Source organism: Littorina saxatilis, linkage group LG17, assembly GCF_037325665.1.
Source record: "Littorina saxatilis isolate snail1 linkage group LG17, US_GU_Lsax_2.0, whole genome shotgun sequence".
NCBI classification, from domain to species: Eukaryota; Metazoa; Mollusca; class Gastropoda; order Littorinimorpha; family Littorinidae; genus Littorina; species Littorina saxatilis.
In genome coordinates this window covers 35313564-35340472 of record NC_090261.1, presented here as the reverse complement: position 1 = coordinate 35340472, position 26909 = coordinate 35313564, and the positions used below count along the sequence as shown (strand labels likewise).

General features: G+C 39.1%; 3 protein-coding genes across 4 annotated transcripts in view; 1 reads left to right on the top strand and 2 right to left on the bottom strand.

Annotated features, from left to right (window-relative positions):
• Positions 1-11784, bottom strand: part of LOC138953542 (vasodilator-stimulated phosphoprotein-like) — a 40466-nt gene extending 28682 nt beyond the window's left edge. Inside the window, exons 1-4 of one of the 2 annotated variants that reach the window (XM_070325381.1) lie at positions 11337-11784; positions 8035-8200; positions 7179-7344; positions 6513-6645 (exon numbers count right to left, since the gene is read on the bottom strand). In XM_070325381.1, the coding sequence (XP_070181482.1) occupies positions 6513-6645; positions 7179-7344; positions 8035-8200; positions 11337-11341 (470 nt within the window). In that variant the 5' untranslated portion in view covers positions 11342-11784. The remainder of the gene's footprint in view (positions 1-6512; positions 6646-7178; positions 7345-8034; positions 8201-11336) is intronic. The other variant, XM_070325382.1, reaches the window with a different exon arrangement.
• A 174-nt stretch (positions 11785-11958) lies between these two features.
• Positions 11959-19337, top strand: LOC138953546 (signal recognition particle 9 kDa protein-like). Its single transcript, XM_070325388.1, has 3 exons — positions 11959-12162; positions 15611-15679; positions 18208-19337. Exons 1-3 carry the CDS (start codon positions 12091-12093, stop codon positions 18301-18303), a joined length of 237 nt encoding a protein of 78 aa, XP_070181489.1. The 5' UTR covers positions 11959-12090; the 3' UTR covers positions 18304-19337.
• A 163-nt stretch (positions 19338-19500) lies between these two features.
• Positions 19501-26909, bottom strand: LOC138953545 (NPC intracellular cholesterol transporter 2 homolog a-like). The gene is made up of 4 exons (XM_070325387.1): positions 26739-26909; positions 26268-26381; positions 25566-25741; positions 19501-21121 (listed from the first exon to the last, which is right to left on the bottom strand). Exons 1-4 carry the CDS (start codon positions 26821-26823, stop codon positions 21035-21037), a joined length of 462 nt encoding a protein of 153 aa, XP_070181488.1. The 5' UTR covers positions 26824-26909; the 3' UTR covers positions 19501-21034.

Genomic DNA, 26909 nt, shown 5'->3' with positions numbered 1-26909 from the left:
ATAAGACTTAATTTCCTCAGATTTTGGGAGGTCTTTGAACAGAGGTTTCACTGTATTGCAAACAGGAAGTTCCTTATGGCTGAACTTAGAACAACAAGGACATAGAAATCTGAAGACAAGCAGCCAGTTAGTTCCTTGTCTGAGCAATCTGAATTCACATGCAGACCTATTGAGCTATTCACTCATGGTATTGTGTTGTAGGGTCAGAATCTTTCCTCTTGTTCAAGTGCACTTGTTCTCTTTACGATAGACAAGGAAAAGCTCTTAACATCAGCACAGCTAAAAGAAAGGTTGTTATTGTTAAGAAGTGGTGTGAAATGTGACTTGAATTTCAAATCCAAGAGAATATGTGCTAGAGTTTCAGAAATGACAATGAGTCTCAATTAAGTTAACTAACAACAACGGTTGACCACTAGCAAACTTTTCAAGAGAGCTGTCCTTGTGACGATCATAACTTAAAAGCATAATTATGACTACCTTACAGGGAAGCATTAATGGAAATGTAGTACAAAGACTGACAGAGTGCCTGTCTGGAAGTTTATTTCTTGGGAAGAAAAGAAATCAGACAACACAGATGTTGTATGGACTACTAGCAAAAGTGAAATCCAGGGGCACACTTGAAGTCCCAATCATAACGTAGCAAACTCCCACCACTACTGTTCTTCACATAACACAACTCACATGATAATAAACTATATGTGCTGCATGAAACTGACTCCAATAGCCGCGTCACCACAGTATAAGACATACACAAATATCTGTGTTTCTGTTTCCCTGACCAACACTATTTTTTCCTCCCAACCCTATTACTTTTTTCTCCTTCAAAAAACAACAACAACAAAAAAACAATTAATCAAAGAGGACAAAACTTTATAAAGAAATCTACTCTTCTATGACATCCACGGGACACAGCTTGCACGAGTTACAGCCAATAAAAAGTCACATACGCCTGGTTAAAAAGAAACAAGTCGCGTAAGGCGAAAATACAATATTTAGTCAAGTAGCTGTCGAACTCACAGAATGAAACTGAACGCAACGCAACGCAGCAAGACCGTATACTCGTAGCATCGTCACTCCACCGCCCGTGGCAAAGGCAGTGCCCGTGGAATTGACAAGAAGAGCGGGGTATTCGTTGCGCTGAGAAGGATAGCACGCTTTTCTGTACCTCTCTTCGTTTTAACTTTCTGAGCGTGTTTTTAATCCAAACATATCATATCTATATATTTTTGGAATCAGGAACCAACAAGGAATAAGATGAAAGTGTTTTTAAATTGATTTCGAAAAAAAAAGTTTGATAATAATTTTTATATATTTAATTTTTAGAGCTTGTTTTTAATCCGAATATAACATATTTATATGTTTTTGGAATCAGCAAATGATGGAAAATAAGATAAACGTAAATTTGGATCGTTTTATAAATTTTTATTTTTTTTTTACAATTTTCAGATTTTTAATGACCAAAGTCATTAATTAATTTTTAAGCCACCAAGGTGAAATGCAATACCGAAGTCCGGGCTTCGTCGAAGATTACTTGACCAAAATTTCAACCAATTTGTTTGAAAAATGAGGGCGTGACAGTGCCGCCTCAACTTTCACGAAAAGCCGGATATGACGTCATCAAAGACATTTATCAACAAGTCGCGTAAGGAGAAAATACAATATTTAGTCAAGTAGCTGTCGAACTCACAGAATGAAACTGAACGCAATGCCATTTTTCAGCAAGACCGTATACTCGTAGCATCGTCAGTCCACCGCTCATGGCAAAGGCAGTGAAATTGACAAGAAGAGCGGGGTAGTAGTTGCGCTAAGAAGGATAGCACGCTTTTCTGTCCCTCTCTTTGTTTTAACTTTCTGAGCGTGTTTTTAATCCAAACATATCATATCTATATGTTTTTGGAATCAGGAACCGACAAGGAATAAGATGAAAGTGTTTTTAAATTGATTTCGACAATTTAATTTTGATAATAATTTTTATATATTTAATTTTCAGAGCTTGTTTTTAATCCGAATATAACATATTTATATGTTTTTGGAATCAACAAATGATGGAGAATAAGATGAACGTAAATTTGGATCGTTTTATAAATTTTTATTTTTTTTTTACAATTTTCAGATTTTTAATGACCAAAGTCATTAATTAATTTTTAAGCCACCAAGCTGAAATGCAATACCGAAGTCCGGGCTTCGTCAAAGATTACTTGACCAAATTTTCAACCAATTTGGTTGAAAAATGAGGGCGTGACAGTGCCGCCTCAACTTTCACGAAAAGCCGGATATGACGTCATCAAAGACATTTATCAAAAAAATGAAAAAAACGTATGGGGATTTCATACCCAGGAACTCTCATGTCAAATTTCATAAAGATCGGTCCAGTAGTTTAGTCTGAATCGCTCTACACACACACACAGACAGACAGACAGACAGACAGACACACACACACACACACACACACACACACATACACCACGACCCTCGTCTCGATTCCCCCCTCTACGTTAAAATATTTAGTCAAAACTTGACTAAATATAAAAAAATGAAAAAAACGTTCGGGGATTTCATACCCTGGAACTCTCATGTCAAATTTCATAAAGATCGGTCCAGTAGTTTAGTCTGAATCGCTGTACACACACACACACGCACGCACACACGCACGCACACACGCACGCACACACGCACATACACCACGACCCTCGTTTCGATTCCCCCTCGATGTTAAAATATTTAGTCAAAACTTGACTAAATATAAAAACAACTTTTTTTTAATAAAGTTTTCGACCTACAGACCCTAATTTTGGGGGCCTTGACACTGAAAACCAACATTTTTGTGTGCCTAATCAACCATTCCACAACCTGTTAAGTTATTATTGTCATTGTTCTACTTTTTGTAGACTCTCTTCTTCGGAATATAATCAATCATATTTCTTTTGGGCTGCTTTGCTACACAACTTTTTCACTTAGAATTTTGTGTTCCCATTTATAATTTCTTAGTTTAATTTTTCTGTACCATTTATTAAGGGTTCAGACAACTGTAGCATGATCAAGGTTTTCCAATAGTTCCCCTTGTTGGGTGTTTTAGTAAGCCAGGAAATATGCCAGGAAATAATTTTCTGAATCAGGAATTCCTGCCTTCCCGATGAAAACATTCATCCCTGAACATAAAAACTGCAGTTCCTGAAAGCATTTGAAAATACACATCCCAGGAGGCTGTGGACTAAACAACTCAGTTTTTACGTAGTATTTTAACTTGCTGGGCAGCATCAGGTTTTTTTGTTGTTGTGACTTATTTACTGCAAAATAGTTTGTGCAATGTGCATCTCTTTTCTCCATTCACAAGTGTCAAGTCAACATAGATAAAACTGTTCAGTCAAGTAGTGAATCATAAATTACATAAAAGTCATTGGGAAAATAACTTGGACAAAAAATAAAACAGCAGGTATGCTTCCGCTTGCTTTTCAGATCATGAGATCATATTGACCTCAAACCCAAGCTCTCATTAAAGGTTAATGATGTCACAAAAAGACTGATCACACCTCTCTACACACCTGTCCACTCCCAGTAAATCTGTCCTTGAAGGGTCAACAGCAAGCAAAAAGATGTCTATATTTTCAGATCTAAACTTGACATAGGTATGTAAAATAAGTAACTACCATGGGTAAGGAAAATCAGTTTTAGGAAAGGGACTTGGGTAAAAATGAAAAAGCACACCCCGAAACTGAGAAATGTCTATAACTTGATCAAACAAGAGGCGAAGCCATCAAGGCTCACACAAGAAATCGACAAACAGTAACACAAACTCAATCATTCCGTCACACACACACACACACACACACACACACACACACACACACACACACACACACACACACACACACACACACACACACAGAAAGAGCATAGGTGAAACTGTGCAAGAAAGCGAGACACTAGATCTAGATCTGTCTGTCTGCATGTAGCCTACTTACAAGAACACGACTGCCAACTAGTCTCGGCGCGCTCAAAATAATAATGACCGAGACTTTCAGTACTTCCTTCGCGTGACGTCTAACCCTCTTACGTCATAATGTGACGTCAATGTAATGTGACGTCTTCAAATGTTAGAGTTTCTACCACAGACATACACACGCACAGACGCACGCACGCACGCACAGACAGACAAAGTTACGATCGCATAGGCTACACTTACGTGAGTCAAAAATGGGTTATATCATGTGCTTAGATTGAAAGCAAAAGCAATATTTGGCTAGATCCGCATACTTCCACGTACACTCGTTGGCTTGAGTGGGCTTTTTTTGTGTTGCAAATCCCCCTACCCCCCCCCCCCCTTCCCCCCCCCCCCCTCCCCTCCTAACTAGTTACAAGGGATGCATGCTGGGTGTTTTTGTGTTTATTTATCCCACCAAGTCTGACGTGGATTACAGCATAATAAATGTGTACACTTGGTCTTGTGCTTGCGTGTACACACGAAGGCACCAGCAGATCTGCACATAGTTGGTCTGGAAGATTGGAAAAATATCCACCTTTAAGCCGCCATGCGCCGCCGGGATTCGAACCCCGAACCTTCCACGCGAAAGGCTGAGGTCCGGACCACTAGGCCGCACTTCCGAGATCCTTATACAAATCCAGACCTGGGAACCCCTGTTTTGCACTTGGAGTATTCTCAAACAAACTTGGTGTATTTTCAGAAAAAATGAGCGTACTCCACACAGCATATGAAGTAGAACATCCATGATTAAAGCATGCTTCACACGCGTCCGTCACACCATTGATTAAGTTTACCTATACATTTAAAACAAATGCTTTTTTTCAATGTTTACTGACAACAAGAAGAGCAAACGCTCGATCGAGTCACTTTCGCAGTTCTGAATATTATATGAGGCATCAGATGGACAGGAAGAAATTGCTATTCACAACACAATGAGTCACGTTCACATAAAATTTGAGCCCGGTCACTTTTATAGTTTCCGAGAAAAGCCCAACGTTAAGTTGTGTGTTGCCGAACAGAAAAGGCTAGTTATCTCCCTTGTTTTTCTGATAACGTTCGTAAAAGGCTACAGATGTAAATACTTTGATGTAAAGAATAATCCTACAAAGTTTCAATCCGATGAACTTTGTCAAAGATATAAAATGTCTAATTTTTCCTTTGACGCTGACCTGTGACCTTGAAAAAGGTCAAAGGTCAACGAAACCATCGTTAAAGTGTAGAGGTCATTGGAGGTCACGACTAAACAAAATATGAGCCCGATCGCTTTGATAGTTTCCGAGAAAAGTCCAACGTTAAGGTGGTGTCTACGGACGGCCGGCCGGCCGGCTGGCCGGCTGGCCGGCCGGACAGACTAACACTGACCGATTACATAGAGTCACTTTTTCTCAAGTGACTCAAAAACTGTAATCATGTGTCAAAATACTGGATCGGCTTCGAGATGGGCTTGTGAAGAAAAGTAGTCTAGGAATGTTTCTGGTCGTATTTTTTTTCCCACTGACCGTACTCTAGACAATCATGCGTACAAAATACGGCGAAATCGTATGGGTTCCCAGGTCTGCAAATCCCATTCCTGGAAGTTTGATTGTAGAAGAAATATCTGGCTGATGCTGATGTGTCTCAAGCACAGAGCTTGCTATCAAAGAGCACCACCCACTAAGGAGTATCCCAATCCGACCAATGGCCTGCAAAACAATCTTATGTAAAATGCAATACTAAGCCATTACTCTTTAATTTCCCATCAGTTAAGAATCTGACACTCCCTCAAGAAGAAATACCATAACAAAGGAGCATGTCCAACATGATTTACCACACAGTAAAAATGATTCAACACATTATATTCATAGCGTCAGGTGACAGGCTGCAGAAAAGCCACTGAAAAGATAACCGTAATATAACCAACCACAGACTCTTCCATTGACTTGGATGACCACATACAAGGCACTACATGGATCAAAGACCTGACCTTTCCACCAGTCTGGCCACAAACAAACCATTTATGCTCTTCACCCGACCTTCAACTGACCAAGAAGAAACCTTGACCAATAGGTACTGACCTCCACCTTACCTAAACCATGAACAACCCACCCTGACTCCATCATACCCCCCTCCCCCCCCCCCTCCTTCAAACACAACACAAATAAGCTACTCATCAGAAGCGGATCTATAGCTCAGTCGGTAGCATGTTGGCTTTGTAACCAGTTTGTCGCTTTCAGCATGAGTTTGAACCCAGGTAAGGCAAATATTTTTTCCGTATTTCCCAGAGCCAATGTTCAGCACAGACTCAAGCATAGAGAATCATAGTCATACCACCCTTGTGTGCAAATGCGCACTCAAAGACCAATGCACATGTTCAAGATCCCAAGTTTCCAGCAAAAGTTTAAGGATTCGGAAACTAACAGATACCTAGCACGCATACCTCAAAGACGACGTTATGCTTGCTATGTGGAGGTCGGGCACGAAAACACTCACCACAGGTGACCTTGTAAAAAGTAAAAAGCTTAGGAATTCAGAAAAAGAAGAAGTCACTTACCCATCGATGTCAGGCGGTCCATGTGAACTGTTGATGGCCGCCGGATGAGGATGATTGACCACTGACTGGGCGTACACTGCGGGCTGGGGTGGGGGCGGAGCAGGCGTAGCTGGGGCTGGTGTTCGGTACATGTCTGCAAATGTCACACAGGTTGAGTTCTTTTGGATGAATCAAAATGTCTGTAATACTTTGAGAATTCAAATCCAATACAGTGGAACCCCCTTTTTAAGACCTCCAAAAATCTGAGAAAATAAGGTCTTCAAAAGGAAGGAATCTTAAAATAGGGGTAAATTTACAAAGGCTATGAAGAGAAAGTCTGCGAAAAGAGGGTCTTAAAAGAGAGTGAGTCATAAAAGAGGGGTTCCACTGTACGCACTTTCTTCTACTGAGGTACAGTATTCTAAAGTAAAATAGAAAGAACAAAAACTCTGTTCCAAATCAGGTACATTTTCTGACTCATATCACTCTGTAACACACACATTTTCTTACAGAAAGAAAAAAACGAAAGAAAAACAATAACAAACCACACAAAAAAGACACCTTCAACATCCTGCCGTCAGACTTCCATTCAGTCTATTCGCAATACTCAGTTCTGACACATTACTGAAAATATCTAACACGAATTACGCTTTAAAACTCCAGAACTATCTCCACTTCAAGACTTACTCATGAGAGCGTCCAAAGCAGTCAGCATGGCCTGAGAGAAGTTGTCTGCTTCCTCTCGGCTGGCGAAGTTCAGGCCATAAACTTGACGATTGTCACGCCATTGATGAAAAGTTGGGGTGGCCTGGTTATATTTCAGCCCCTTTAGGATGGCACAGTTTATAACCACCTGCAACAGATAACGTGTGTCGTAAAGGTTCCGTCACTAGCTAGAATTCATTCACAAAAATACTTTTATAATAGTATATATTATATACCAGGGTGGCGCAAAGCAATTAATGCTCAGACCTGAGAAACATCAAGATTCTGAAATCTCCCATGTCGGTTTTTTGTACCGAAATTATTTACTCAGTTACTAACAGTGACAGTTCTTTCTTTCTTTATTTGGTGTTTAACGTCGTTTTCAACCACGAAGGTTAACAGTGACAGTTAGCAAAGCTGTGGTGTGTACATGTATAGTGCAGAATATCACTAAAAATACAACGCTTCAGCTGGAGTTTTGAACTATATGAAAATCGTAAATTTATACAAATCTCATGTTTGTATGCTGTTAATGTGAACATAATTACAAGGTCTATTTCTTAGATTTTGACAATAGATTACCATGGATGTTCACGGAGAGATGATCGTTGTATCAAAGCAAATCACAATCAAATGCAGTAACACAAAAAGTTTGCTTTGAATTTCTGGTCACGTTTTTGTGTGTATCTTTGTGCTTTTACTTCCTGTATTTTCTACATTTAATCAGCATTTTTATTTTAGTTGTAATACTACACAAAATTGGTCTTGTAGTGCATTATTCCGCAACTCACTCAATCTAAGTCAGCATGATACCTGTAAATAGATATACACAGTATACCTCGTGATCTTGCAGTTTGCGGCCAACCACCCTGAATGTGTTGTTGGTGGTGTGATGGTAGATTTGAACTTTGGACAGCCCTTGTGTGTTGCCGCTCGGCACCCATTTCTTGCTCTGGTCGTCGTAGATCATCACAGAGGCCCGTGATGACACAATGGCCACTTCACTGCAAGTGCAAATGATTTTCATTAAAACCTGCTTAATTGAACTGCTAATCATGGTGATGGGAAAAACGGCCATATACCTAAAAGCCCACTAGTGCAAAAAAACAACGAGCATGTGGGAGTTTGCAGCCCTCAAACGCAGAAGAAGAACAGCTAAGGCTATTCATTCTTCTGTATTAAACGATCAAGGAAATCTCTTCAAGTTTTAACCGTCCATTATTCCAAAACAGTACAGGTGCTACTAATTCATATTGTAAATAGTAAAACCACAGATGAGTCAAATTCAGATACATACACTGATCCAAACACAACCAAAAAGCAGGAATAATAAATTCTTGAGAAAACAAGAAGAGCAAACGCTCGATCGAGTCACTTTCGCAGTTCTGAATATTATATGAGGCATCAGATGGACAGGAAGAAATTGCTATTCACAACACAATGAGTCACGTTCACATAAAATTTGAGCCCGGTCACTTTTATAGTTTCCGAGAAAAGCCCAACGTTAAGTTGTGTGTTGCCGAACAGAAAAGGCTAGTTATCTCCCTTGTTTTTCTGATAACGTTCGTAAAAGGCTACAGATGTAAATACTTTGATGTAAAGAATAATCCTACAAAGTTTCAATCACATCCGATGAACTTTGTCAAAGATATAAAATGTCTAATTTTTCCTTTGACGCTGACCTGTGACCTTGAAAAAGGTCAAAGGTCAACGAAACCATCGTTAAAGTGTAGAGGTCATTGGAGGTCACGACTAAACAAAATATGAGCCCGATCGCTTTGATAGTTTCCGAGAAAAGTCCAACGTTAAGGTGGTGTCTACGGACGGCCGGCCGGACGGCCGGCCGGCCGGCCGGCCGGACAGACTAACACTGACCGATTACATAGAGTCACTTTTTCTCAAGTGACTCAAAAATCAAGTTGCTGTGCATAAATAGAACTCTTTATAATCTGAGTGTTCTTAGGGATGTCGTTGGGCATCGGACATCAACCGATTAAAAGGCTCAAATGTCCGATTCACATAGCCACATGGTGGTCAAATGTCCTATTGTTTTCAACTGAGCGCAGTTATTGTCCGATAAGAACTCCATTCCTTCGGACAGCGCGTTATTTGATCATTTTCCTTTCATGATAGAAATCTTGAAAAAGCGAACGAGCGCTTTAGCGTACAGGTGCACTTATTATTTGTGTTAACCCTGATCCATCCACATAGCTCCAGGTAATAACTTTAGGAGGTCAGATGACTTAGTGTGTAAAGTTTTCACGCAAGATTATGACACTTTTTTCCGTAGCAGCAGTGGCCCAGGGGGGTGGGGGCACAATTTTATCGAGGAGCTTGACACTGACAGTCACGATCATTTAATTACACGAACAGATCCTAATTACATGATACATCAGGAAGAAAGCACATTTCTTTATCAGCTCATGTTCGACTGTTGTATGTAAGTTTACAAACAGAGCCTACCAACAAATAAACTCATCCTGCCGAAGGTCATTGATATTAAAGGATTACCTTTGTTAAATTGGAAATCATTGGCACAAACGCAAACAGTACACAAAAACCTGTCACAACACAAGGAAGCATTATGACTATCAAACATGACAGCCTCCTTTACAAGTCATCTTGTTTATAAATCTTTCCAATTGTCACACATCAATACAAACCTAGCTAACGCTAACAGACCTTCATTTGTTTAATAATCAGATTTGTGGTGGTTTTTACATTTAGTCAAGTTTTGACTAAATGTTTTAATATAGAGGGGGAATCGAGACGAGGGTCGTGGTGTATGTGTGTGTGTGTGTGTGTGTGTGTGCGTGTAGCGATTCAGAGTAAACTACTGGACCGATCTTTATGAAATTTTACATGAGAGTTCCTGGGTATGATATCCTCAGACGTTTTTTTCATTTTTTCGATAAATTTCTTTTATGACGTCATATCCGGTTTTTTGTAAAAGTTGAGGCGGCACTGTCACACCTTCATTTTTCATTCAAATTGATAGAAATTTTGGCCAAGCAATCTTCGACGAAGGCCGGACTTCGGTATTGCATTTCAGCATGGAGGCTTAAAAATTAATCAATGACTTTGGTCATTAAAAATCTGAAAATTGTAAATAAAATTATTTATTTATAAAACGATCCAAAATTACTTGTACTTTATTCATCATGTTCTGATTCCAAAAACATATAAATATGTTATATTCGGATTAAAAACAAGCTCTGAACATTAAAAATATAAACATTATGATTAAAATTCAATTTCCGAAATCGTTTTAAAAACAATTTCATCTTATTCCTTGTCGGTTCCTGATTCAAAAAACATATAGATATGATATGTTTGGATTAAAAACACGCTCAGAAAGTTAAAACGAAGAGGTACAGTAAAGCGTGCTATGCAGCACAGCGCAATCGCTACCGCGCTAAAAAGGTTCGTCACTTTCACTGCCTTTTGCACTAGCGGCGGACTACAGTCATTGTGAAAAAATGCAGTGCGTTCAGTTTCATTCGGTGAGTTCCACAGCTTGACTAAATGTAGTTATTTTGCCTTACGCGACTTGTTCTTCTTCTTTTAGTCTTGTTTTGTGTTTTGATAATAAGTAATACTATTAGTATTACTAAATGGTATTATCAAGTAATGCTAATAGTGTGTCATGCGCTCTCATAATCCTTGTTTTAATTCTTCTTCACACTCCTCGGATGCAATATACTCTGTGTATGTGAGAAAGAGACACACACACACACACACACACACACACAGAAACTGAGAAAGTAAGAGAGAGAGAGAGCACACGTGCGAGTCTTCACAGCTAGATGGGGAGAAGGGAGAAGACATCTGGCCCTCCTTTTACTTAACTACTGCCTCTGTAGACATTGCTAGTATGAGTAAACTCTCTCCTAATGAGTAAACTGGCAGCTCCTGTGACTTGTTCAAATAAAAGGCCCATTCACAAACAGAGCAACTCTGTGAACTGAATAGGTTAATGTCAAAACTGACTCAGTAGCTGTGCTTTCAGTTTGCTGGATTTCTAGCTCCTCTGCAACTGCTACAGAGTTATAGTCTAAAGAAAGATGCCTCATGCAAGCAATTAGCACAGTCTAGCATACCTTCCACAGTGACATGTCAATCAATTCTCTTCAAACATACCTCATCTTGGTGGGATTCTGCAGTTGGGGATGATCCAACAAAAAATTCAGTTCTGAAGTTAACCGGCACCTCCTCGGAAGACAGTCGACAAGAACACTGATTGCGGAAGAATCCTGATGATGTACGAATATAGTTAACTACACCAAATGCCACTTGGGTGCACTTAAAACTAGCCCAGGCACTCGAGCTATGTTTACAGTTTGATAACTACTCCCGAACTTCAGTTGCACAAAAAAATGAGGCTAATGTCTTTCCCGTATCTAAACAATGTAAATTACAAGCCGGTAGACCAGGGAGTAGGATTTACTAATTGCGAAGTATCATATACTTCCGCCCGTGATCAAGAAATCTAAATGAACGGTTGTGGTACGTTCGCTAACACAATGAACTACATGGCTGACACATGAATCAGTCATCCCTTCCTTCCTTCCTCGACGCCATGACTTTAATAGCTGCGGACATTGGTCGTCTGCATAATTTGCATAAAAGAAATTTTCTACCAACAAAATACTATTCTTCACGAAAATGTTTTTTAAATGTTGTTGAAATTCAAAGCAAGTACAATTATGACACAATTTTTACTTTGCCGGTGTTCTGTAATTTATTTTGTTGTTCGCTCCGATACACTACCGGAAGTAGAGCGTGGAGAAAAGCGGCCCGAGAAAAGAGACTTCCCAAAGGAGTGTGCAAGAGTTGCAACTTCTGTTGATCTTCGTAGCCTTTTCTTCTAAATTCAAACTTTTCACAAAAAGTCATGACTTACTTCAGTACCTGGGAAGAATTTGCCAAAGCTGCAGAAAGGCTTTACATGAATGATCCAACGAGGGTGAGGGAAAATCATGATGTGCCATATGGTTTCATCTTGATCTTGATCTTGATCTTGATAAATAACGCCAACAGATCCCAAACTTGGGAATGATCGTTGGCGGAAAAATTGGGGAGAGCACTTGGTGTTTTAATCAGCGGTTGGCAGTTTTCCTCTGAATTCGTTGACCGTTGACGACTGGATCGTGTTGTCATCAAGGTTGTTCCAGTCAATAACTGTTCTTGTGAAAAAAAGAGTATCTGTACACTGGTGTTTTAGTAGTCTACACTACACAGTAAAGCACTGGTTGTTATTTCTTCATCTTGTGATATTTGTGACTGTGGCTGATGATGTAAAGTCTTTGTTCACTCGTTGTTTCACTTGTCTTTTTGATTTTTGTTGCTGGAGAAATTTCTCAGGGGGTACTGCGGGGACCAGCCCTCTGACCACTTTGAAAAGAAATGTGAGTCTCTGTTGTTTCCGGCGTTCCTGGAGTGGGGGAAGCTGTAGTCTGCTGAGCATCTCTGAGACACATCCTGGGTTTCGGTCCCTGTAGTTTTGGGTAAGGCCAAAAAAAAAAATTGTCTGTTTCTGGTAACATGGCTAAAAGAAATAGGGTCGGTAGGTAGGGATTTTATTTTTTTTTTTTTTTTTTTATTTTATTTTTTACCCCAAATGTAGACCAATAAAACTAACTTTAAAAATCGCGCAAAGAGACTGGATTCACTATACATAGAGACAAGACACTCAACACATTTACAAATCGTCAGCGGACTTTCGTTTTCACACGTTTTTGTTGTTCATTTTCTCATCCTGTCCTTTACCACCAAAAAAAAATAAAAAAATTTTGAGTTTGGAAAAAAAAAGTTTAGGGTCGGCGCCGAAATTTAGGGTCGGTCGGGTGACCAGAAACAGACAATTTTTTTTTTGTTGGCCTAATAAATCTGGCTGCTCGTCTCTGTACATTTTCCAGGCTGTCTATATATCGCCTTGTTTGTACGGATCCCAGACGAGACAGCTGTACTCCAGGGTTGAGCGGATGAGGGACACATAGGCAGTACGTCTACAGCTTTGGGGGCAGGAACGGAGGTTTCTTCTAAGTAGGCAGAGGGTGGAATTTGCCTTTTTGACGATTTTGTTAATGTGTGTGGTCCAGCTGAGGTCGTCAGTAAAGGTGACGCCTAAGTAGGGGTTGCTATTGACTTTCTCAAGAATGTGGTTGTCCAGGTTATAGAAGAAGCTGGACTTGTTTCTGATGCTGAGGATATAGCATCTGTGATTGGAGATGGAAGCAGGGATGTTGCCACAAATTCATACCGATGGGACAAATGTCCTGAGCTCTTCGGCATCAATAGGACATTTGACTGCTTTCAGAAATGTTAATAGGACATTATAATTTTGTGCAAAACACAAAATCATGTGCACACAGAAATATCAGTATATGCACCAACATTGTGTGCGTATATTGTTTTATTACTTTTGTTTCAAATAGGACACACCCAAAAAAGAAAGAAATTTACAAAAAAGCAACCAAAAACATCAGCACTCTTACTTTGATTGGCAAACAATCTGCATGATTTCCTGGCGGGGCTTTTTATTGACAGATTCGACAAAACAGTTTGCCTATATAGATGGTCTCTTTGCTGTCAAATTCTAACCAACTAGTACTAAACAGCGTTTGTGTGAATTTCCTGCTGTAACGACACCATCTACAAGTGACGAAACTTTACTTTCCGTTATTGTGGAGGTTTCAGCGGCGACACTGTCATTGGCACTGTAATTTTTTTCCAGAATGATGCTAGCAGTGTTTTCCCCTGTTCTTGGCCCTAATGTAGCACACGATGCCGTTCAAACGCCAAACATGTTCAGCTTTTGCTGTTCTTTGGCAGGCTTTAGTTTTTTTCGGTGGCATAATTCACTGCCGTGCGCTTCATCTACAACCGAAAGCAAATTAAAGCAGACGCGAGCCTTGGTCAGTTGGAAATGTCTCCCGTACTCCTAACTTTAGTGTGCTGTAGACGGGTGTACGCAAACGACTCAAACCGCAAACGGTTCGGAAAACGCAAGATCTGCACTGCACAACTTCAGTGCACCTGTACGCGAAAGTGCTCGGTCGCTTTTTGAAGATTTCTATCATGAAAGGAAAATTATCAAATAACGCGCTGTCCCAAGGAATGGATTTCTTATTGGACAATGACCGCGCTCAGTTCAAAACGATAGGACATCTGACCGCCATGCGGCTACGTGAATCGGACATTTGAACCTTTTTATCGGTCTATGTCCGATGTCCGACGCCTAACGACATTCCTGTGGAAGTTGTACTGATTAATTACTTACTGACTATCTCGAATCCATTGGGCCGTATTAACTTTTATCCCATGCTGAATTGTCATGTAATGATTTATAACAATCAGGGGGTACGTTTAACTTTAAATTTCTGGCCATTTGATGAGGTTTATGAAGTTGAACGGTTTTTGAAAACTTTTGTTCTGGCTTGTGGCATAACAGAGTTACTTCTAGTACATGTATACATACATGTGTGTATAATAGTAAGTTATACACGTGTTAGCACGAAGTTTGATGGCAATGCGTTGAGTAGTTACTGAAATGTACCATTTTTTTGTGGAATCTGCTAAAATGGCTTCAAAAACCGTCAAGATAGATGAACAAAACTTATTGTTTTGGAAACAAATTTAGGGTGGGGATGTAGCTCAGTTGGTAGCGCGCTGGATTTGTATCCAGTTGGCCGCTGTCAGCGTGAGTTCGTCCCCACGTTCGGCGAGAGAATTATTTCTCAGAGTCAACTTTGTGTGCAGACTCTCCTCGGTGTCCGAACACCCCCGTGTGTACACGCAAGCACAAGACCAAGTGCACACGAAAAAGATCCTGTAATCCATGTCAGAGTTCGGTGGGTTATAGAAACACGAAAATACCCAGCATGCTTCCTCCGAAAACGGCGTATGGCTGCCTAAATGGCAGGGTAAAAAACGGTCATACAGGTAAAATTCCACTTGTGCAAAAAAAAACACGAGTGTACGTGGGAGTTTCAGCCCACGAACGCAGAAGAAGAAGAAGAAAACAAATTTGATTGTCCTTTCCAATGACATGCAACACTTTTTCTGTTTTAGCTGATTTGACACAGAAAGCATGCTTTTGTTAATTTGATATTGGGGGGTGCCTGTAGTAGGTTCCACTGTATTGACACTACCTATCAATGTGCTGAATATGGTACATGTACTAGGGGGTTATGCCCTTTCCAGTCATATAATTGGTTTTACAATAAACGGCCTCATCACAAACATCTGCACTCAAACACAATTGCCTAGTTTTTTTATGATGGGTAATATAATTATCTTGCCAATGTCAGTATTACACTGTTGATAATTTGATTTTGAATTTCATTGTTAAATTTCTGTGGTCAAATACTGGCGATAATTTAAAATGTCATGGTATAATTTCTCTGTTGCAGTGCCGCTATGTGGTTAAGTACAGACACTGTGATGGAAAGCTTGTGATGAAGATTACTGATAACAAAGTGGTAAGGATCCTTTCTCTTTAATTTTGTTTACATATATCGACGTCGTCCTGGAATTTTGGCGTTACTCATTATTAAGACAGCTTTTCACAATTTCAGCAGAAGGTCAATACTGATTATTGGCTCACGTAAGTGTAGCCTATGCGATCGTAACTTTGTCTGTCTGTGCGTGCGTGCGTGTGTATGTCTGTGGTAGAAACTCTAAACATTTCAAGACGTCACATTACATTGACGTCACATTATGACGTAAGAGGGTTAGACGTCACGCGAAGGAAGTACTGAAAGTCTCAGTCATTATTATTTTGAGCGGGCCGAGACTAGTTGGCAGTCGTGTCCCTGTAAGTAGGCTACATGCAGACAGACAGATCTAGATCTAGTGTCTCGCTTTCTTGCACAGTTTCACCTATGCTCTTTCTGTGTGTGTGTGTGTGTGTGACGGAGTTATTGAGTTTGTGTTACTGTTTGTCGATTTCTTACGTGAGCCTTGATGGCTTCGCCTCTTGTTTTTATTATGAGTATCGAAATAGTGTTTATATTTGTCCCTGGTATGAATACAGGATTGGCCAGACCTGAAGAAAAAAAATGGAAAAAAAAGAACTCCCCACCCGGGCGAGTAACGGCAAGAAAGTGCCAACCCTGCAGAAATGTCACTAGCCCGTTACATACCACACACACACATTATGTCACAGTGATAGTATGAATGACTGTCATGTTTATTTTGCAGATAACAGAAGTTCCTGCATTGTGAAGTATTTCAATGACTTAAAAACTCGATAGGACAACCAAAAGTTGTTTTGCATTTGACCAACATTTTTACTGGCCAGCCAGAAACTTGTTACTACTGTAGCCCCGCGCATTTTTCACTTAGCCCTGGCGGACGATTTGGCCATCCCTGGGATAGAAAGATAGATCAATGTTTAATCATTAATTTTCCATCGTATTTTAGAGAATTTTTCTCATTGAGAATGATTTACTTAGTCTATAGCACAAAAACATCAAATTCAAAATCACCAAGAATCGAGTTACGCCAAATTTCCAGGACGCAACAATATATTCCGTTACTGAATTCAATGTATTGGTATTTAATATCTTTATCAAAGGATGTAGTTTTCAAAGTTGTGAGTTTGACAGATGTGAATGAATCATTTTAATGCATATTTTACAGTTTTGTGTTTTTTTCTCAATTTTTATTTTGTAGAAAAAACATGAATTTAAAAAAAAAAGTTACTCTTTTTGCATTTACTGATTTAGTCAAGTCTTGGCTAAATGTTTTAACATAGATGGGGAATCGAGACGAAGGTGGTGGTGTATGTATGTGTGTGTGTGTGTGTGTGTGTGTGTAGACCGATTCAGAGAAAAGTACAGGACAGATCTTCATGAAATTTCACATGAGAGTTCCTGTGTATGATATCACCAAAAGGGTTTTTCATTTTATCGATAAATGTCTGATGACATCATATCCGCCTTTTTGTGAAGTTGAGGCAGCACTGTCACGCCCTCATTTTTCGATCAAATTGATTGAAATTTTGGTCAAGCAATCTTCGATGAAGTCCGGACTATGGGATTGAATTTCTGCTCGGCAGCGTAAAATTTTGTTAATTATTTTGCTCATTAAAGTTGTCATTAACATCGAATTTTCACTAACAGATTTTAAAGTGATTGCATCGTATTTCTCAATTTCTCCTGAATTCAAAATTAAGACCTACGGGAGGTTTTGCTGGAAGAATCTGAAGTTGATGCATTTAAAGGCACAGTAAGCCTCCCGTAAACCATCACAGATGCTGTTAGGCTTTTACACACAGTACAAACACCCTTTCATTTAAACACTCACCGCTTGAGAACATCCTAGGTGCCCTCCGTAAAGAGCGAGCAATTTTCAAAGAATTTATTTTTGCGTGGTTTATCTTACCCCTGAGCCATTGTGAACCCGTGTGATCCAGTTTCCCTTTTTCACAATGTTGTCGTCAGTTTGTAATTCGCTGTGAACTTATCTGCAATAGCACGTTATTATGTACCTCTGACTATGCACGAAACAAACGGCTGTGGTTCACAAGAACTCTAGTGATGGCTTTTGACTGTTCAGAGGAACTGGCTATAGGCATAAACCGTCATCTGCTACGAGAACCACGACCTTGCGTGACCCTGCTTCCGGGCTTTTCTTTTTTCAAACTTTCAAAACTTCGAATTGTACTGATCTTGTCTTGATGAAAAAAGAATTCTTTTATGATTTAAGAATGTTTGTGTAACAAGCTGTCAATTTATTATTTAGATTTTAAAAGTTAGGTCTAGCGCCCAAACGCACCACGGTCCGATTTTGAGGAGACAATCCGCAAAATTAATTCTTTGAAAATTGCTCACTCTTTACGTAGGGTACCTAGGATGTTCCCGTTCGGTGAGCGTTCAAATGGAAGGGTGTTTGTACTGTGTGTAAAAGCCTGACAGTATCTGTGATGGTTTACAGGAGGCTTACTGTGCCTTTAACTTGTTCGTCACTTTTCCCAATTTTATATTTCAACTTATTCTGTTTTCAGTGTTTGCAGTACAGAACGGAACATGCTCAAGACATCAGGAAAGTTGAGAAACTGACAAGTCAGCTAATGCGACACATGGCTTCAAAAGAAAAGTGATTTTTGCATGTTTTGACAAGTGACTGTGTGTGTATGCATTTGGTGCAGAGATTGTATGCGATGGACTGTATGTACTATTACAAGCAAATGTTTTGATGTGTATGATTGATTGTGAACGTATTTGTGGATACCGGGAATGGTCTTTGTTTGTTTGAACATCTGGGACTATACTCATTTATAGAACTTGCTATTCATCGGGGTGAGTAAGTATGAGTAAATAAAGATGCAGTGTAAATGGGTGAACTTGAGAAATAAAATGAGAACAGAGAGCTGTTTCTGCCTGTGTGGCTGTGAGTTTTTAGTCAATGCTAAGAAATGGAGTGGACAATATAGAAGAAAGTTCTGTGTGCACTTCATACATACCTAAGATTCTTGTTAATTTAGTGTTACATTTTGGAGAGCAAAAAGCCTAGTTTTGAGCTTGACTAAATGACAAAGTACTTTTGTTGAAAATTGTGTATGAAAGCGACATAATCGGTACTAAATAAGGTTGTCCCTAAGTTATACTTTCATGCACTCTTATAAAATGCTGGAATTCAATTTTAGATTTGTTGTCTTTTAAGGGATTCAGTTAATAATGCAGGGTAACGACTGAACAATGGACTGAACAGATTAATCACACTTGTTTCAAAATGTGTCACTTGATTGTGGACATGTTATTACGGATTGGCAATGTCTAAATTTTGCACAAAGAATTATATGAATGCCCGTTTTCATGCTAATCTGAAAAGTGATGACAAGAATCAAGAATACGTGACTGACAATTAATGTTTACTGGACGGATGATGTTGAATGGAAAGCAAAAACAAAAATAACCAACCCAGCTACTTTACTGTTGTACTACACCGATTCGTAAGAATAACAGTAACATATGTCTTTGCTGGTTGCTATGGCTTACTGTTCAGTTTGACAAATTTTCCCAGTGTCTCATAATTGTCAAAAGTGAGTGTGACAAACTTGTGTGGATATTTTTGATTGCTTGGTGTGTGTCTGGGTTCAAACTGACAGAATAAAGTGATTGCTTCAACTTCCAAGTGCTTCGGCTGTGTTTCATTACCTATCACAGACTTGTGTGGCAGGAGTGTGTGTTTGAAGGAGAGGTGTTTGCAAAGGCATCCACTCAATGTCTTGTCTTGTGGAATTTAGGGAAGCCCTAAAACATGGATAATCATGGGCTTCACTCATACTTTTTAACACTTTTTAAGAATCCAAAGAATTTATTATTTCAACAAGTACAAACATTCAGAAAACATCACACAACAAAATCTAGTCATTGACTAGCATGCATCTTTTTAACTGCATTAAAGGCATGAAGCAATGCATTTATTGATTCAGTCAAAACGAGATTGCAAATTTTCTTTCAAGATTGGAGTGGGTGTAATAAAGCAAAACAATTGCATACAAAACGTTCTTGAAGATAAGAAAAAGGGGTTTCTTCTGTTCAATATATGAGATATAAAAACAGGAGATTCAGAATCACACAATGATTTGTAAACTGCTGAAGAGATTGACAGAAATGTCTGAGAACATGATCAGACATTCTACATACATATGTATACATATACGCACACTGCGTTATACAAGAAAACTAGCACATCAAGATGTATGTTCGTGCCTCACATTTTGTACTAAAAGGAATCTAAAAATCAAACAGTACTTTCACACCCAGAGATGCACAGAAGTACCTCAGCCAGGTAAACACATCAATCATGTTCAGGAAGATGCAAGCAACATAGCATTTCAAACCATTACACTGATCAGTGCTCATTTACATGTTTTCTTCACTTCACATGCATGCACAGGTATCAACTATTGCCCTCGCACATACAATGCTGCTTCGTACAGCCAAAAATCATACAGACATGTCGCTGCTCATCATAGTACACAGTGTATTAATAAAGAAGCAGACAAGAATTTCATGTTAAACACCTTACTCAGCGACTCTTGGTGAAGTCTTCCACGGATTGGGTCACACAGATGCTAAATCACACGTCAACCCAAACAAATTAGAAGATGATTTTGCTCATTCTCAAGCTGAAGAGTTTTACTAACTTTTACACCTGGCTTGCATCCAGGGGGAAATTTCAAGGAAAGGTACACCTCCACCCAACATTTTATGCCAGTTTCAATTCACTTTTCATTATCACGAAAAGTGACATAAACAAACTTTACACAATCAGGGCTTGTGTGTAACTTAGTCATCCACTCTTTGACACATTATCTGGAATGCTTGTTGTACACTGCATGGTATAAGATGAATGAGTTGTTAATGTATGAATAGGGAAGTAAATTAGACATCTGTGTATTATCCGTTGCACACTAACAACGGATACCCATTCATGAATCACTTCACTAAGAAACAAAAAAAACACATAAAACCTCTACATTTAAACCTAATACTTTGAGAGAATGTCTCAAGAAGGAATCTTTATTAAGCATTGCGTTAACAATTCATTGGTCTCAAAACTTGTCTGCATCACGCAGTTTGCTCAAATATTCATCAGACATAATCTCAACAAACCACAGATCTAAAATTGTCTGAGAGATTTCTCCACTTCACAAACTCTACCATAACAAAACAGTGATTGCAAAATGTTTCATTTGTGTAAGTTTACAACATTTTCTACTCCAAAGTGAGATTCTTTTTGCATTATTCTTACTGCCCCTGATGGTGGTGCATTTTAACTGATGGTGATGATTATCCAGTGATAACAGGCAGGTCAGTGCTGGTTCAATTTTGGATGATAACAGGGATCGTGATGCAGAAGAGGTCAGCATTGTTGTCATCTTGCACCTCCCATTTCACCACCAGTGAGATCTGTTACAAGGGACAAACAAAGTCAATTTAACATTGGCATGAACATTTGTTGAAATACAGCATTATTAATGAAGAATTGCAGAACCCGCCTGTTTGTCACCAGACCTTTGGTCTCATCTAGTTTCATGTAGTTGTGAAAGAACAATATTCAGACCTGGGAATCCCAGTTTTGCACTTTGGAGTATTCTTAAGCAAACTTGGTGTATCTTCAGAATAATGAGCGTACTCCACGGCGTTTGAACATCCATGATTCAAATATGGTTCACACGCGTCCGTCGCACCGTTACTTAAGCTACCAAAACATTTTAAACAAATGCTTCTTTCAAAAGTGTTTACTGACAAAACCTGTAATCATGTGTAAAAAAACTGAATCAGCTTCAGAATCATTCTGATAAGCATCGCTCCACGGCTATTGCCAGTTGTCTCTCTGACCGGACGCTACAGTCCTACGCAAATCTATCAAAACAAAAATACAGAGTTATCTCCCATATGTTTTTCGCGAGCACTGATCTAAATTTGAGATCAGTGTTCGCGAGACGAAAATGTCGATTGCAGATTGGCCGACTTCGACAGTAATCTCCGTTCTGTTCTTCACAGTTATGATAAAGACCTCGTTCTAAGGTCAAAACAAGTCGAAATGTTGGGACTGCTGTCGGAAGGAGACCGTAATATATGGTTTCATCACTGTCAACTGGTTACAGAAAAAATCGTCTGCTCCAGTGAGCGCCGAAACCAAACGGTTGATTATCACGTGACACTTTTGCCATATCTAGAGTTGTTTGCACAGTAAATACAGCCGCGAAAAATAGCTCGCTTAAAACTGTCTTACATATCAATTCCTTTATAATTTAAAAATTACAAAACACCATGAAAAATCATTATCGACAATCGCGAATCTGCTTATATCAATAATCAGTGTTGCTGCCAGCCTAAGAAGACAATAGGTCATTTGGACCTCCCTAAATAAAAACAATAGGTCCAAATGTCCTGGCTTTAAAAAAACAATAGGTCCACATTGTACCGCCATACCTTTGATACATGCAATGCAAAATAACTTACAGTCCCGAGTTTTAAATCTATCTTTTTACGCAAAAATGACAAAGCCATTGAACAATGATAACACTTTATTGTCTGATTCTCACAGAAATTAGTGTATGGCGCTTATTTGCTGATTTTTGGCAGTACACTTTGCGAGGAGAAAGAGCCTGACATTCCTGGCCTACCCTTTCCAATACAGTGCCCGGTGTGCGAATGTAGGGATCCTGCCTGATCTTCGCATTACCATGCATGCCGTAGTATTATATTGATGAACTTTCCGCTGTTTGCGCCGTTTTCGGTTAACAGGTACACCGGCTGGATCGCGTATTTCCGTAAACGCACCCTTGAGTGTCAATGACGACAAACACGGACTCGGCACCGAGTGCATTTTCACTCATAAGCGAACATGAGCATTTGGATCGGGGTTTGTTTTCCGACTTTGCAACTCCCATTCCATTCATTGCAGACCTTGTCCGCCTTGTACGAATATGTATCGGTCAGTTGACCACCAAAACGTAAAAACTATCGGTCCATCGACCGGACAAGGCTAGGTCCAATGCGTCAAATCAGAAAGGAATGCGTCGGAGACCGAAGACCGAGGCCTAGCAACAACACTGAATAATACATTACAAAAAGCTCTAAATATGTTAAAAAAAAAATCGGTTTCCTTGCCAGACAAGGAAACTCAAGGCATCCTGTCAGGGAGAGAATGAGCCGAACTCATTTTGACCTGAGTTCAGGATGCTTCAGAATGTGCTTGTGAAAAAAGGTAGTCTGGTAATATTTCTCGTCATATTATTGTCTCCACTGACCGTACTCGAAACAATTGTGCGTACAAAATATGGCGAAATCGTATGGGTTCCCAGGACTGAATATTGCATGGATAAAACACTGGACCTTGGACCCAAAAGGGAAGGTTATACTGTATCCACACAAAAACTACCTCAAACAACTATTATAGCATTTCTAACTGCTTTGTATTTTGCTATTGTTCCTACAAAAAATGTACATACCTTACAGTTACAGTGAAATGTCCTACAATGTATCTTGTACCAGCCCCCACCCCCCCCAAACAAATCTTTGGATGAGACAACAAAATCATCTGTATCAATGCTAATTTTTTTTTTTTCACTTTAAAGCAAAAGGAACGTACTTGTAACAGAACTGCTCACATCTGTTTATGTGAATAAACAATGCATATTCTATATATACATGAGGCTTTGCCAAAAGGTGCCATTTCGGACCCATGTGTGTTTGGAAAGCAAGTGTAATTAACTGGATTACCCCAACATGTTTACATGTATTGTGCTTTGAAAAAGGGAGTTTGATGAATGCTTTTTTAATGTTTTGAAGCCTGTTGTTGTGAATGTTAAATAAAAAATTAAATGTTTCAAACATACACCGGAAACGGCCCCGAAAATTTTTGGACATTTTGGTGTCCTCGGGGAATTTTCGATTTTTCATGATCTGCATCACTGTATCGGTTTTAATCAGCGTATTTCATACAGTCTAAGCATGCAACTCTTTGTAGAATGTGCAACAATCGTAATTAGAACCAGAATTTACCGAAAAACTCACCCAGTAAATACCCGTTTTTTTTCGAAGGGCTCATGTCCGCAGACCAACTTGTTTACAGATTCGATTTTCGCCAGTCTTGGTGCTTTGAATGGCCGCCATTTTGGATGAAAACGATAGTTTCGTATTCGAGGAAATAAAAGCAGTGTGTTGCATTTGAGTCAGAATTTGCGAAGTTATTGTATCTAGCAGCTAAAAAGAATCAATGGAGTTAATGTCCGAAAGTAACTTTTGACACATTTTGTTATTTTTGCAATTTTCACAAAGAAGTTTCGCGAGTATTTGATACAAAAGCGTGGAAACCACTAGTTTTGCTTCTATGGCGTTTCCGGTAACCGATTCGATTAAAATCATGGAGACGACGAGCCGTAAAGTTGAGAAAATATTGTACTGTCTGTTCAGGGTAAGGTGTAACGTTTGACACTTTGTAACGTTTGACGCATAATTTGCCCATAATTCTTCTCCCAACGAATTGAATTAGCTTATAATAACTGCTTGCTACTTTTGGAGGCAAATTTGATGGAAGAAAAATACGATCCTTTGTTTTTGTTAATGTCCGTGTTACGATTGAGGAGGATACGTTCATGTCCGTGTAACGATTTAGGAGGAGACATTTATGTCCTTGTAAATATTGTAGCCAAAGCTGAAAAAATGCATTTGGGTTAGCAGGGGATAGGAATATTTTCATGAGATTGTTTTAACACCCCCCCCCCCCCCCCCCCCCCCAACATAAAAAAAATAATTGGGATTATGCTAGGATTTTACGTACAACTAATTAAATTTTTTCGAATTAATTGAGAACCTTATTCCAGATGTACCTAGTCATTAGGTTAAAACTGTATTCTAAATGTCTGTTGAATATTGTAGTTATTTTTGACATTTTGATTGATTTCATGTCCACCGACTCCATGTAACACGTGACAGGTTTTGAACATGTTACTTTTTTTTGTGGTGCTTTGATGTTCCATAATTACCTAATCTTCAAAATATGAATGTATCCTAAAGGTCTATTTAATATTATAGTTGTCATTTATAACATTTTGAATAATTTCATGTCCACTGACAGTGTAACACGTGACACGTAGAATGCTGTTATGACTTGCTTTTAACATGTTTTGCAATTGTTTCTGTTTTCATATTCCAGAAATAACCTAATCTTTAGATTGTAAATGAAAAGTTACTTAGTGTATGTATAACATTCTGGTTGTTATTTCAAATATTATGAATATTTTCATGTGCAACATTTTTTGTAACACGTGACACCTACAACAACATGTTTAACTAGTTTTAGCAAACTTTAATAACTTTTAGGGATATTTTTAACATGTGTCAGTGTTTCTGTTGAAGTGTCATATTTTATTTTAGGGTTTATACTTCTTGTGGTTACTTAGCAGAAAGTATCAGTTTTGACTTTTATGATGTTTGAGCGTCTTGCGACATTACGTGACACTGCATTCAAGATTTGGCTCCAAATGTACTTTTAAAGACTGATAATGCTTCTGCAGGGTCTGTTCACTAGAAATAAATCAACACCAGTTGTATGAAATGATATTAATGGCTTCTGTGGTCAGTTTTGTTGCACATGTGGCTTTTCTCAAAATTGGCGTATCATGGCATATCAAACCGTACACATTTCCCAAATGCACAAACCATTCTTTTATTGCACAAATGTGTTCATCAAAGACTAATGTATCACTTAAAACACCAAAAAAAATCAACTGAAAACGTTTAGTTTGTCACAAATGTCCAAGCACCCCCCCAGCACGTTTTGGCAAAGCCTCACATATCTATATTATATATATATATATATTAATTCAAGCAAGACTCTCACCGAAGGGTAACTGGTTTCGACCTTAATGACAGGGGAGTAGGTGTACTTTTTCCCTTTCTGGATAGGGCAGACTATGTTACTTTTTTTGCAGGCATCGGGGTCGCCCAGGGGGAACTTCACAGGAATGCCAGCAATGATGCCATGCACAACTGATGTCAGCTGTTTGGAATCGTCATCTGTCAACAACATTCACAGCCATTACAATAAATTGTGATTACACATTGAAGCCTGCAGAGTGTAATGCATGGCCTCACTCCTGAGGGCAGGGGGAGGACCATCCTTTCCATGACAATGTCATGGCTTCTGGAAGCTAAAACACTGAGATTCTAACCGAAACACAAACTGAAACATTGTTCTTCGATTATCGATAAATGGTAGTTTCCTGAAGGATTTTTTTCTCCAGAACAATATTTTATTCTCTCAGAGACTCAGGAGGATAGTCGCTGTTCTCAGAAAATCAGGGAACTGCATAGATAGTAGCAATATGATGGTCTTCAGCAGGATCAAAAAGTACTCCGAAAATGGATTTCCGCTGACAGCTTAATTTACAAGTCCACCTCAGGGAGAGTACCAGTAGTCTATTTGCAGAGCTGAATTTATATATAACTTCTAAATAACAAAACTCTTCTATCTTGATATCCATGGCCAGACCTTGGTCTGCATACAGTACACACTCAGCAACGCAACTTAAAAGACACTCACTTGAATCCAAACTAATTTGCAACTGCACCGACGTTCCTTTCTTGAGTATCGCCTGCTTTTCAGCGTTGCACGTCCCGTTGAAGTTGACAGCGTCAACCTTTCCTGTCTTCGAGCCTGTAAAATAAAGTAGATTCTCTTATTCAAAAGCCAATACATGTATATCACGTATTTCTTTCTTTCTTTCTTTCTTTGGTGTTTTAACGTGTTTTCAACCACGAAGGTTATTATATCGCGACGGGGAAAGGGGGGAGATGGGATAGAGCCACTTGTCAATAATTGTTTCTTGTTCACAAAAGCACTAATCAGCTTCCATGCATCCATTTAGCCTTCGTAAATCTTTTATGGCAGATCTTTATCCGGTCTGTCTTGACAAATGTATTAGTCACTAAACTTGAGTTGCACGCCCTCTTCAAAGAATGACTTTTTAGTCTCGTAAAAACAACAACTATTTACTCTTGACTTTCAACTTACCACAGTCTTTGAACACCAAAGAACATGACTGTACTCCCACAAATAAAACCACAAAAACGACAAGAAACGTAGCTGAAGAACCCATGTCGGCAGAAACTGAAGAACGAAGCGAAACTCTCAACTTCCACACTACTTCCCCCTCGCTAGTCGCGTGACAACTAACTGAGGTCA

Bases quoted from the DNA above. Each gene is read 5' to 3' on its own strand.
- LOC138953546 (XM_070325388.1), top strand. From the start codon at position 12,091: ATGACTTACTTCAGTACCTGGGAAGAATTTGCCAAAGCTGCAGAAAGG. The intron at 12,163-15,610 runs GTGAGGGAAAAT...TCTCTGTTGCAG, and splicing joins ACATGAATGATCCAACGAGG to TGCCGCTATGTGGTTAAGTA. The intron at 15,680-18,207 runs GTAAGGATCCTT...TTCTGTTTTCAG, and splicing joins AGATTACTGATAACAAAGTG to TGTTTGCAGTACAGAACGGA.
- LOC138953545 (XM_070325387.1), bottom strand. From the start codon at position 26,823: ATGGGTTCTTCAGCTACGTTTCTTGTCGTTTTTGTGGTTTTATTTGTG. The intron at 25,742-26,267 runs GTGAGTGTCTTT...TGTTGTTGACAG, and splicing joins GCAAATTAGTTTGGATTCAA to ATGACGATTCCAAACAGCTG. The intron at 21,122-25,565 runs GTGAGAGTCTTG...CCCTTGTAACAG, and splicing joins TCGAAACCAGTTACCCTTCG to ATCTCACTGGTGGTGAAATG.